Here is a 13,253-nt window from a genome sequence, read left to right on the forward strand (position 1 = left end):
AAACAATTAATCCCACGTTTACTGTAGACTAGATATCGTCTGGTTGTTCCGAGATAATAAACAATTAATCCCACGTTTACTGTAGACTAGATATCGTCTGGTTGTTCCGAGATAATAAACAATTAATCCCACGTTTACTGTAGACTAGATATCGTCTGGTTGTTCCGAGATAATAAACAATTAATCCCACGTTTACTGTAGACTAGATATCGTCTGGTTGTTCCGAGATAATAAACAATTAATCCCACGTTTACTGTAGACTAGATATCGTCTGGTTGTTCCGAGATAATAAACAATTAATCCCACGTTTACTGTAGACTAGATATCGTCTGGTTGTTCCGAGATAATAAACAATTAATCCCACGTTTACTGTAGACTAGATATCGTCTGGTTGTTCCGAGATAATAAACAGTTAATCCCACGTTTACTGTAGACTAGATATCGTCTGGTTGTTCCGAGATAATAAACAATTAATCCCACGTTTACTGTAGACTAGATATCGTCTGGTTGTTCCGAGATAATAAACAATTAATCCCACGTTTACTGTAGACTAGATATCGTCTGGTTGTTCCGAGATAATAAACAATTAATCCCACGTTTACTGTAGACTAGATATCGTCTGGTTGTTCCGAGATAATAAACAATTAATCCCACGTTTACTGTAGACTAGATATCGTCTGGTTGTTCCGAGATAATAAACAGTTAATCCCACGTTTACTGTAGACTAGATATCGTCTGGTTGTTCCGAGATAATAAACAATTAATCCCACGTTTACTGTAGACTAGATATCGTCTGGTTGTTCCGAGATAATAAACAATTAATCCCACGTTTACTGTAGACTAGATATCGTCTGGTTGTTCCGAGATAATAAACAATTAATCCCACGTTTACTGTAGACTAGATATCGTCTGGTTGTTCCGAGATAATAAACAATTAATCCCACGTTTACTGTAGACTAGATATCGTCTGGTTGTTCCGAGATAATAAACAATTAATCCCACGTTTACTGTAGACTAGATATCGTCTGGTTGTTCCGAGATAATAAACAATTAATCCCACGTTTACTGTAGACTAGATATCGTCTGGTTGTTCCGAGATAATAAACAATTAATCCCACGTTTACTGTAGACTAGATATCGTCTGGTTGTTCCGAGATAATAAACAATTAATCCCACGTTTACTGTAGACTAGATATCGTCTGGTTGTTCCGAGATAATAAACAATTAATCCCACGTTTACTGTAGACTAGATATCGTCTGGTTGTTACGAGATAATAAACAATTAATCCCACGTTTACTGTAGACTAGATATCGTCTGGTTGTTCCGAGATAATAAACAATTAATCCCACGTTTACTGTAGACTAGATATCGTCTGGTTGTTCCGAGATAATAAACAATTAATCCCACGTTTACTGTAGACTAGATATCGTCTGGTTGTTCCGAGATAATAAACAATTAATCCCACGTTTACTGTAGACTAGATATCGTCTGGTTGTTCCGAGATAATAAACAATTAATCCCACGTTTACTGTAGACTAGATATCGTCTGGTTGTTCCGAGATAATAAACAATTAATCCCACGTTTACTGTAGACTAGATATCGTCTGGTTGTTCCGAGATAATAAACAATTAATCCCACGTTTACTGTAGACTAGATATCGTCTGGTTGTTCCGAGATAATAAACAATTAATCCCACGTTTACTGTAGACTAGATATCGTCTGGTTGTTCCGAGATAATAAACAATTAATCCCACGTTTACTGTAGACTAGATATCGTCTGGTTGTTCCGAGATAATAAACAATTAATCCCACGTTTACTGTAGACTAGATATCGTCTGGTTGTTCCGAGATAATAAACAATTAATCCCACGTTTACTGTAGACTAGATATCGTCTGGTTGTTCCGAGATAATAAACAATTAATCCCACGTTTACTGTAGACTAGATATCGTCTGGTTGTTCCGAGATAATAAACAATTAATCCCACGTTTACTGTAGACTAGATATCGTCTGGTTGTTCCGAGATAATAAACAATTAATCCCACGTTTACTGTAGACTAGATATCGTCTGGTTGTTCCGAGATAATAAACAATTAATCCCACGTTACTGTAGACTAGATATCGTCTGGTTGTTCCGAGATAATAAACAATTAATCCCACGTTTACTAGATATCGTCTGGTTGTTCCGAGATAATAACAATTAATCCCACGTTTACTGTAGACTAGATATCGTCTGGTTGTTCCGAGATAATAAACAATTAATCCCACAGTTTACTGTAGACTAGATATCGTCTGGTTGTTCCGAGATAATAAACAATTAATCCCACGTTTACTGTAGACTAGATATCGTCTGGTTGTTCCGAGATAATAAACAATTAATCCCACGTTTACTGTAGACTAGATATCGTCTGGTTGTTCCGAGATAATAAACAATTAATCCCACATTTACTGTAGACTAGATATCGTCTGGTTGTTCCGAGATAATAAACAATTAATCCCACGTTTACTGGATATCGTCTGGTTGTTCCGAGATAATAAACAATTAATCCCACGTTTACTGTAGACTAGATATCGTCTGGTTGTTCCGAGATAATAAACAATTAATCCCACGTTTACTAGATATCGTCTGGTTGTTCCGAGATAATAAACAATTAATCCCACATTTACTGTAGACTAGATATCGTCTGGTTGTTCCGAGATAATAAACAATTAATCCCACGTTTACTAGATATCGTCTGGTTGTTCCGAGATAATAAACAATTAATCCCACGTTTACTGTAGACTAGATATCGTCTGGTTGTTCCGAGATAATAAACAATTAATCCCACGTTTACTGTAGACTAGATATCGTCTGGTTGTTCCGAGATAATAAACAATTAATCCCACGTTTACTGTAGACTAGATATCGTCTGGTTGTTCCGAGATAATAAACAGTTAATCCCACGTTTACTGTAGACTAGATATCGTCTGGTTGTTACGAGATAATAAACAATTAATCCCACGTTTACTGTAGACTAGATATCGTCTGGTTGTTCCGAGATAATAAACAATTAATCCCACGTTTACTGTAGACTAGATATCGTCTGGTTGTTCCGAGATAATAAACAGTTAATCCCACGTTTACTAGATATCGTCTGGTTGTTCCGAGATAATAAACAATTAATCCCACGTTTACTGTAGACTAGATATCGTCTGGTTGTTCCGAGATAATAAACAATTAATCCCACGTTTACTGGATATCGTCTGGTTGTTCCGAGATAATAAACAATTAATCCCACGTTTACTGTAGACTAGATATCGTCTGGTTGTTCCGAGATAATAAACAATTAATCCCACGTTTACTGTAGACTAGATATCGTCTGGTTGTTCCGAGATAATAAACAATTAATCCCACGTTTACTAGATATCGTCTGGTTGTTCCGAGATAATAAACAATTAATCCCACGTTTACTAGACTAGATATCGTCTGGTTGTTCCGAGATAATAAACAATTAATCCCACGTTTACTGTAGACTAGATATCGTCTGGTTGTTCCGAGATAATAAACAATTAATCCCACGTTTACTAGATATCGTCTGGTTGTTCCGAGATAATAAACAATTAATCCCACGTTTACTGTAGACTAGATATCGTCTGGTTGTTCCGAGATAATAAACAATTAATCCCACGTTACTGTAGACTAGATATCGTCTGGTTGTTCCGAGATAATAAACAATTAATCCCACGTTTACTAGATATCGTCTGGTTGTTCCGAGATAATAAACAATTAATCCCACGTTTACTGTAGACTAGATATCGTCTGGTTGTTCCGAGATAATAAACAATTAATCCCACGTTTACTGTAGACTAGATCGTCTGGTTGTTCCGAGATAATAAACAATTAATCCCACGTTTACTGTAGACTAGATATCGTCTGGTTGTTCCGAGATAATAAACAATTAATCCCACGTTTACTGTAGACTAGATATCGTCTGGTTGTTCCGAGATAATAAACAATTAATCCCACGTTTACTGTAGACTAGATATCGTCTGGTTGTTCCGAGATAATAAACAATTAATCCCACGTTTACTTAGACTAATCGTCTGGTTGTTCCGAGATAATAAACAATTAATCCCACGTTTACTGTAGACAAGATATCGTCTGGTTTGTTCCGAGATAATAAACAATTAATCCCACGTTTACTGTAGACTAGATATCGTCTGGTTGTTCCGAGATAATAAACAATTAATCCCACGTTTACTGTAGACTAGATATCGTCTGGTTGTTCCGAGATAATAAACAGTTAATCCCACGTTTACTGTAGACTAGATATCGTCTGGTTGTTCCGAGATAATAAACAGTTAATCCCACGTTTACTGTAGACTAGATATCGTCTGGTTGTTCCGAGATAATAAACAGTTAATCCCACGTTTACTGGATATCGTCTGGTTGTTCCGAGATAATAAACAATTAATCCCACGTTTACTGTAGACTAGATATCGTCTGGTTGTTCCGAGATAATAAACAGTTAATCCCACGTTTACTAGATATCGTCTGGTTGTTCCGAGATAATAAACAGTTAATCCCACGTTTACTGTAGACTAGATATCGTCTGGTTGTTCCGAGATAATAAACAGTTAATCCCACGTTTACTCTAGACTAGATATCGTCTGGTTGTTCCGAGATAAATGCTTGATTGTTCCCGTTATGTTTTTTGTTTGTTTATCTTTTGTTGTATATTCGTAGAAATAATTTTATTCTCAACTTTATTTGGTGGCTTTTTCCTGTTTTCTTTTTTGTTTCGTTCTTGGACTTTTTATGTTGTTGTTTTTGTTTATTAGTTTATTTGTTTGTTGTCGTTTTTTTTTCGTTTTTTTTTCTTTTGTTTTGTTTTGACATTTTGTTATATTTCTGGCTAGTCATGTTTTTGTATTGAGAAGCTGATATCTCTGCGAATCTCTCAGACTATACGTTAGTAAGTGTATCAATCTTGATTTTTCATTTAAAGAAAAAGTAATTGTAGTGTTATTATCGGAATATAACTATATCATCACTACATGAATACATTGTATTTTCTTTATTTTCCAGTTACACAACACCATTCATCAACACAACATGTCCCGCCTGTTTGAACAGACTGGTATTACCGTCTTTGCTCCGTACAGTACTGCCTTCCTCTACTACAACGAGACGCATTATGGGTACAATATGGACGACCCGAACATGGTCGAGAGCTTTCTATCATTTCACATTGGTAAGTTTGTCACCAGCTCTTCAGTAACAGATTTCTAGTAACTCCGTAAGTGAGGTCATCTACAAAGTAGAACTCTACTGTATGTTAACGTATAACTCTACTGTATGTTAACGTATAACACTACTGTATGTTAACGTAGAACTCTACTGTATGTTAACGTAGAACTCTACTGTATGTTAACATAGAACTCTACTGTTAACGTATAACTCTACTGTATGTTAACATAGAACTCTGTATGTTAACATAGAACTCTACTGTATGTTAACGTAGAACTCTACTGTATGTTAACATAGAACTATACTGTATGTTAACGTATAACTCTACTGTATGTTAACATATAACTCTACTGTATGTTAACGTATAACTCTACTGTATGTTAACGTAGAACTCTACTGTATGTTAACGTATAACTCTACTGTATGTTAACGTATAACTCCACTGTATAACGTATAACTCTACTGTATGTTAACGTAGAACTCTACTGTATGTTAACGTATAACTCTACTGTATGTTAACGTATAACTCTACTGTGTGTTAACGTATAACTCTACTGTATGTTAACGTATAACTCTACTGTATGTTAACGTATAACTCTACTGTATGTTAACATAGAACTATACTGTATGTTAACGTATAACTCTACTGTATGTTAACATATAACTCTACTGTATGTTAACGTATAACTCTACTGTATGTTAACGTATAACTCTACTGTATGTTAACGTATAACTCTACTGTATGTTAACGTATAACTCTACTGTATGTTAATGTATAACTCTACTGTATGTTAACGTATAACTCTACTGTATGTTAACGTATAACTCTACTGTATGTTAACGTATAACTCTACTGTATGTTAACGTAAAACTTTACTGTATGTTAGATTTCCGTTGATGGTAGATCATGATTATTGACGTTCTGGTGATGTGACAAACTTGTGTATTTTGAGAATAGGCCCGGCCTTTATGTTAAACCATATTATACCTGTCCAGTACCGACCGTTTTCGTTATGATGTCATTTTGTCGTCTCCAGCTCAAGGAATCATACACGAGAGTGACATTATAGATAATCGGGCCACAGACTCGACACACGCCTCCAGGTCCAAACTTCATTTCAACACTTTTACAGATGGCGACGATCTCGTAAGTTGACTTTCTATTTAAACGTGAATTTAACAGTTGTATGTCTTCAAGACTAGACGACATTGACTGTTGATCTGTGTCGATAAAACATAATGTTTGGGGTATATTTTTTATTTACTGATAGTTTAACCTGACGTATCGTTGTCGTTCATTTCTGTTGTAAATTAAAAACTTTGGGTTTAAGAGATGATAATTAGTATAATTAGTATATTATTCTATTGTTCTGTGTATTGTTATTACAAACCCTGCTGTTTATTTGTACATTAATGGCCTGATCTCAGTATCCACATCAGTGGCAGTTGTTAATTAAATAAGACATTCTCCACATGATTAGGCTTCATATACATAATTTTATATTACCAACTACATCAAAATCGCGAATTTGATTCAACTGTAAACATACATATGCTCAGCAAAGATAGGTATTTTTTTATGTTTGTTTTATGTAAGTTTAGTGTGATATAGTGACAGTCTGGGATAGCGTACCAGATTCAAACCCATGAACATCCATTCATATCCGCCTTGTATCACTTAACGCGTGATTGAACACAACGTTGACACGTGTAGTAGCATGTAGATTTATCAAAGAGGGTTTGATAAACAAAAACCGTGAAAATTAACAAAACGTGAAGTTGGTCACGGTTCAGGCATGACAGAAAAATCAACGTCTACTGGCGATGTGGATGTTTGTCACCTCCATATTGCTCCTTAATCAGGACTGATGACAGGAAATCAGATGACAGGATATATGATGACAGGATATCAGATGACCGGATATCAGATGACCGGATATCATATGACCGGATATCAGATGACCTGATATCAGATGACCGGATATCAGATGACCTGATATCAGATGACCGGATATCAGATGACCGGATATCAGATGACAGGATATCAGATGAACGTATATCGATGACAGGATATCAGATGACGGATATCAGATGACATGATATCACATGACCAGATATCAGATGACCGGATATCAGATGACCAGATATCAGATGACATGATATGACATGACCGGATATCAGATGACCGGATATCAGATGACCTGATATCAGATGACCGGATATCAGATGACCGGATATCAGATGACCTGATATCAGATGACCGGATATCAGATGACCGGATCTGTTATCGTCCTAGGTCTGGACGACCAAAAAAAACAACAGTACGACATGACCGTTTGATTGTAACGTCTTTGCACAAATAAATACTAGTAACCTCATCAGAGCTACCTGACATTGTATTTTTGGTCAAACTTTCTGGATTCTCAAGATGTGTCGTGACCGGCGTTCTGCTGAAGCAACGTCATCGGCTAAATCAACTTAATTTTAAAACAGAGCATCGTAGGTGGGGCCGACGACGTGAAGTTATTACATCGATGAATCTCGCTTCAGTGTCCAGTTTGCGGACGCAATGAGACACGTGTTGAAAAAGACGTCGTGAACGGTATGACGCTGTTAACATGATAAATCGCGATCGCTATGGCGACGGTATGCGATGTTGACAGTAACAGTTCAAGGAACGTTAATTGTGCGTTATGATGAAATCGTCATTATCATAGTTGTTCAAATAATGGAACATGGCGTGGGACAGTATTCAAGTTAGATAACGCTCGCCCGAGCACAACTCGTCTAACACAAACCGTGATACGTCATAACCATGTCAAAACACTTGATTGACCAGTAAGATCACTTCATGTATCCCCAATTTATAGCACGTGTCGGGCTTCATAGACTTCGTGTTCGAAATCGGCGTGACGTCAATTCCGTTGCGGAACTCGCACGTGCTCTTCTAAGGAATGGCGAAGCATTACAATTTTCGACGTCAGAAATCTGATCAGAAGCATAAGACGACCTTGTCAGCTGTAGAGGAGATATTCATCACTTCTGGTACAAATCCATTGTGTTACCTCTGTGTAACTTGACGTCATTCAGCAGCTAAATGACAGACGCTACCGCCATGAAAATGACTGGGTTTGTGTCCCAAGGCACCATTACTGCCATATATATAGAAATAAATTTATTGTTAGCTGAAAAAGGAAAACTTCTGTATTTCTAACAGTTTTTTGCTAAGTATATTAAAAACTGCATGTCGAGAAAAAGAAAATACTTCTGTCCAGTTTGACATCTCCGATCTGGTGTAATTCCCTCGATCCGGTGTGAACTCCTCGGTCTAGTGTAATTCTCCGGTCCGGTGTGAAACCTCCTATCTCGGGTAATCCACTCTCAATAACAGTTCCCCTCTGATGTTGTTAACATTGGTTTGTAGCGACATGATAGTCGGGGCTGTTGTCTGTACACGGACAAAGTCTACATCTTTATAAACGATGTTATAATCTTGATAAATTAGTTAAATCGGTGTTTTGGTTACATTTTACGGATAATAGTGGGTTTAATAATGTTTGAAATACAATATGAGCTCTGTCTATGTTTTATGTCATTAATAAACACTTTAATCTGCATTTGTTTCGTTTCAGATTAAATCGGTGAATGGTGCCGTTCTTACTAATGTGGACCTCGTCGCCTCAAATGGAGTCCTTCATATCATCGACAAAGTCATCGCTCCTATCGCCAGCAATAAAACGCTACACGACTACATGTTAAATCCGGAAATGATCAATTTGTCGTTCGTGTAAGTATCGTGACCTAGATTGGTGTGAATACCGATGAGTGTGTCAGTAGGTATCGTGACCTAGATTGGTGTGAATACCAATGAGTGTGTCAGTAGGTATCGTGACCTAGATTGGTGTGAATACCAATGAGTGTGACAGTAGGTATCGTGACCTAGATTGGTGTGAATACCGATGAGTGTGACAGTAGGTATCGTGACCTAGATTTGTGTGAATACCGATGAGTTTGTCAGTAGGTATCGTGACCTAGATTGGTGTGAATACCAATTAGTTTGTCAGTAGGTATCATGACCTAGATTGGTGTGAATACCGATGAGTGACAGTAGGTATCGTGACCTAGATTGGTGTGAATACCGATGAGTTTGTCAGTAGGTATCATGACCTAGATTTGTGTAAATACCGATGAGTTTGTCAGTAGGTATCGTGACCTAGATTGGTGTGAATACCAATTAGTGTGACAGTAGGTATCGTGACCTAGATTGGTGTGAATACCAATGAGTCTGTCAGTAGGTATCGTGACCTAGATTTGTGTAAATACCGATGAGTTTGTCAGTAGGTATCGTGACCTAGATTTGTGTAAATACCGATGAGTTTGTCAGTAGGTATCGTGACCTAGATTGGTGTGAATACCAATGAGTGTTACAGTAGGTATCGTGACCTAGATTGGTGTGAATACTGATGAGTTTGTCAGTAGGTATTGTGACCTAGATTGGTGTGAATACCAATGAGTGTGACAGTAGGTATCGTGACCTAGATTGGTGTGAATACCAATGAGTTTGTCAGTAGGTATCGTGACCTAGATTGGTGTGAATACCGATGAGTGTGACAGTAGGTATCGTGACCTAGATTGGTGTGAATACCGATGAGTGTGACAGTAGGTATCGTGACCTAGATTGGTGTGAATACTGATGAGTTTGTCAGTAGGTATCGTGACCTAGATTGGTGTGAATACCGATGAGTGTGACAGTAGGTATCGTGACCTAGATTGGTGTGAATACCAATGAGTTTGTCAGTAGGTATTGTGACCTAGATTGGTGTGAATACCAATGAGTTTGTCAGTAGGTATCGTGACCTAGATTGGTGTGAATACCAATGAGTTTGTCAGTAGGTATCGTGACCTAGATTTGTGTGAATACCAATGAGTTTGTCAGTAGGTATCGTGACCTAGATTGGTGTGAATACCGATGAGTGTGACAGTAGGTATCGTGACCTAGATTGGTGTGAATACCGATGAGTTTGACAGTAGGTATCGTGACCTATATTTGTGTGAATACCAATGAGTGTGACAGTAGGTATCGTGACCTAGATTGGTGTGAATACCAATGAGTGTTACAGTAGGTATCGTGACCTAGATTGGTGTGAATACCGATGAGTGTGACAGTAGGTATCGTGACCTAGATTTGTGTGAATACCAATGAGTTTGTCAGTAGGAATTGTGACCTAGATTGGTGTGAATACCAATAAGTGTATCGGTAGGTATCGTGACCTAGATTGGTGTGAATACCAATGAGTGTGTCAGTTGGTATCGTGACCTAGATTTGTGTGAATACCGATGAGTGTGTCAGTAGGTATCGTGACCTAGATTTGTGTGAATACCGATGAGTGTGTCAGTAGGTATCGTGACCTAGATTGGTGTGAATACCAATGAGTCTGTCAGTAGGTATCGTGACCTAGATTGGTGTGAATACCAATGAGTGTGACAGTAGGTATCGTGACCTAGATTTGTGTGAATACCGATGAGTGTGTCAGTAGGTATCGTGACCTAGATTGGTGTGAATACCAATGAGTCTGTCAGTAGGTATCGTGACCTAGATTTGTGTGAATACCGATGAGTGTGTCAGTAGGTATCGTGACCTAGATTGGTGTGAATACCGATGAGTTTGTCAGTAGGTATCGTGACCTAGATTGGTGTGAATACCGATGAGTGTGACAGTAGGTATCATGACCTAGATTGGTGTGAATACCAATTAGTGTGACAGTAGGTATCGTGACCTAGATTGGTGTGAATACCGATGAGTGTGACAGAAGGTATCATGACCTAGATTGGTGTGAATACCAATTAGTGTGACAGTAGGTATCGTGACCTAGATTGGTGTGAATACCGATGAGTTTGTCAGTAGGTATCGTGACCTAGATTGGTGTGAATACCAATGAGTGTGACAGTAGGTATCGTGACCTAGATTGGTGTGAATACCGTTGAGTTTGTCAGTAGGTATCGTGACCTAGATTGGTGTGAATACCAATGAGTTTGTCAGTAGATATCGTGACCTAGATTGGTGTGAATACCAATGAGTGTGACAGTAGGTATCGTGACCTAGATTTGTGTGAATACCGATGAGTGTATCGGTAGGTAGGAGGATCTATATTGCATAAAAAGTACATTGTGATTTGATCAATATTTAATCAAAATATGTTTCGTTCCCAGGACGATTATGTAAAATGTCGATGTGTTTAACTGTCGGTTAACATGCTAAAACGTTTTGAAGCTGAAAACAGCAGACGACAATATACAGTGAATAGACAAATATCTGCCGCCTTGAACCTCCCTGAGATACTCTAACCCGTCTGTGTCGTTATACCACCAACTCCACCCTGAGGGTCAGACAATCAGTGACTCCTCGATGTTAATGTCAACTATTTATTTGTTGTCTTTTCAGGTCAGTGACCAGAGCTTCTATTGTCGATATGGGTCTGAAGAACAGAACACGTAACAACAACTACCAGTTTACGGCCTTCGCTCCTAACGACTCCGTCCTGTTCCCAATGCCGGCATATGGTCAGGATGTCCTGTTTGGGGACGCTTTCCTGTTACGATCGGTAACTAGTATACCCTATAATATCTAACTATATAAACTCGTCACAGATTGGTAACTTGTATACCCTATAATATCTAACTATATAAACTCGTCACAGATCGGTAACTAGTACATGTATACCCTATAACATCTAACTATAATTTATAAACCCGTCACAGATCGGTAACTAGTACATGTATACCCTATAATATCTAACTATAATTCATAAACTCGTCACAGATTTGTAGTATATACTATTACATCTATCTATAATTTATAAAACCGTCACAGATCAGTAATTAGTATACACTATAACATATAACTATAATTTATAAACTCGTCACAGATCGGTAACTAGTATACACTATAATATCTAACTATAATTTATAAACTCGTCACAGATCGGTAACTAGTATACACTATAACATATAACTATAATTTATAAACTCGTCACAGATCGGTAACTAGTATACCCTATAACATCTAACTATACTTTATAAACCCGTCACAGATTGGTAATTAGTATACCATATAACATCTAACTATACTTTATAAACCCGTCACAGATTGGTAATTAGTATACCCTATAACATTTAACTATACTTTATAAACCCGTCACAGATTGGTAATTAGTATACCCTATAACATTTAACTATACTTTATAAACCCGTCACAGATTGGTAATTAGTATACCCTATAACATTTAACTATACTTTATAAACCTGTCACAGATTGGTAATTAGTATACTCTATAACATCTATCTATAATTTATAAACTCGTCACAGATTGGTAATTAGTATACCCTATAATATCTAACTATAATTTATAAACTCGTCACAGATTGGTAATTAGTATACCCTATAATATCTAACTATAATTTATAAACTCGTCACAGATTGGTAATTAGTATACCCTATAACATCTATCTATAATTTATAAACTCGTCACAGATTGGTAATTAGTATACCCTATAACATCTATCTATAATTTATAAACTCGTCACAGATTGGTAATTAGTATACCCTATAATATCTAACTATAATTTATAAACTCGTCACAGATCGGTAACTAGTATACCCTATAATATCTAACTATAATTTATAAACTCGTCACAGATCGGTAACTAGTACATGTATACCCTATAACATCTAACTATAATTTATAAACTCGTCACAGATTTGTAGTATACACTATTACATCTATCTATAATTTATAAACCCGTCACAGATCAGTAACTAGTATACACTATAACGTATAACTATAATTTATAAACTCGTCACAGATTGGTAACTAGTATACACTATTACATCTGACTATACTTTATAAACCCGTCACAGATTGGTAACTAGTATACACTATAACATCTAACTATAATTTATAAACTCGTCACAGATTGGTAACAAGTATACCCTATAACATCTATCTATAATTTATAAACTCG

General features: G+C 36.9%; 1 protein-coding gene across 2 annotated transcripts in view; it reads left to right on the forward strand.

Moving 5' to 3' along the window:
• Nucleotides 1–13,253, forward strand: part of LOC117315909 (fasciclin-1-like) — a 113,859-nt gene that overhangs the window by 73,693 nt on the left and 26,913 nt on the right. For both annotated transcript variants that reach the window (XM_033870329.1, XM_033870330.1), the window contains exons 2-5: nucleotides 5,070–5,235; nucleotides 6,269–6,378; nucleotides 8,864–9,018; nucleotides 11,674–11,833. In XM_033870329.1, coding sequence (XP_033726220.1) covers nucleotides 5,070–5,235; nucleotides 6,269–6,378; nucleotides 8,864–9,018; nucleotides 11,674–11,833 — 591 coding nt within the window. The remainder of the gene's footprint in view (nucleotides 1–5,069; nucleotides 5,236–6,268; nucleotides 6,379–8,863; nucleotides 9,019–11,673; nucleotides 11,834–13,253) is intronic.

Source organism: Pecten maximus, chromosome 17 (assembly GCF_902652985.1).
Source record: "Pecten maximus chromosome 17, xPecMax1.1, whole genome shotgun sequence".
Classification (NCBI taxonomy): Eukaryota; Metazoa; Mollusca; class Bivalvia; order Pectinida; family Pectinidae; genus Pecten; species Pecten maximus.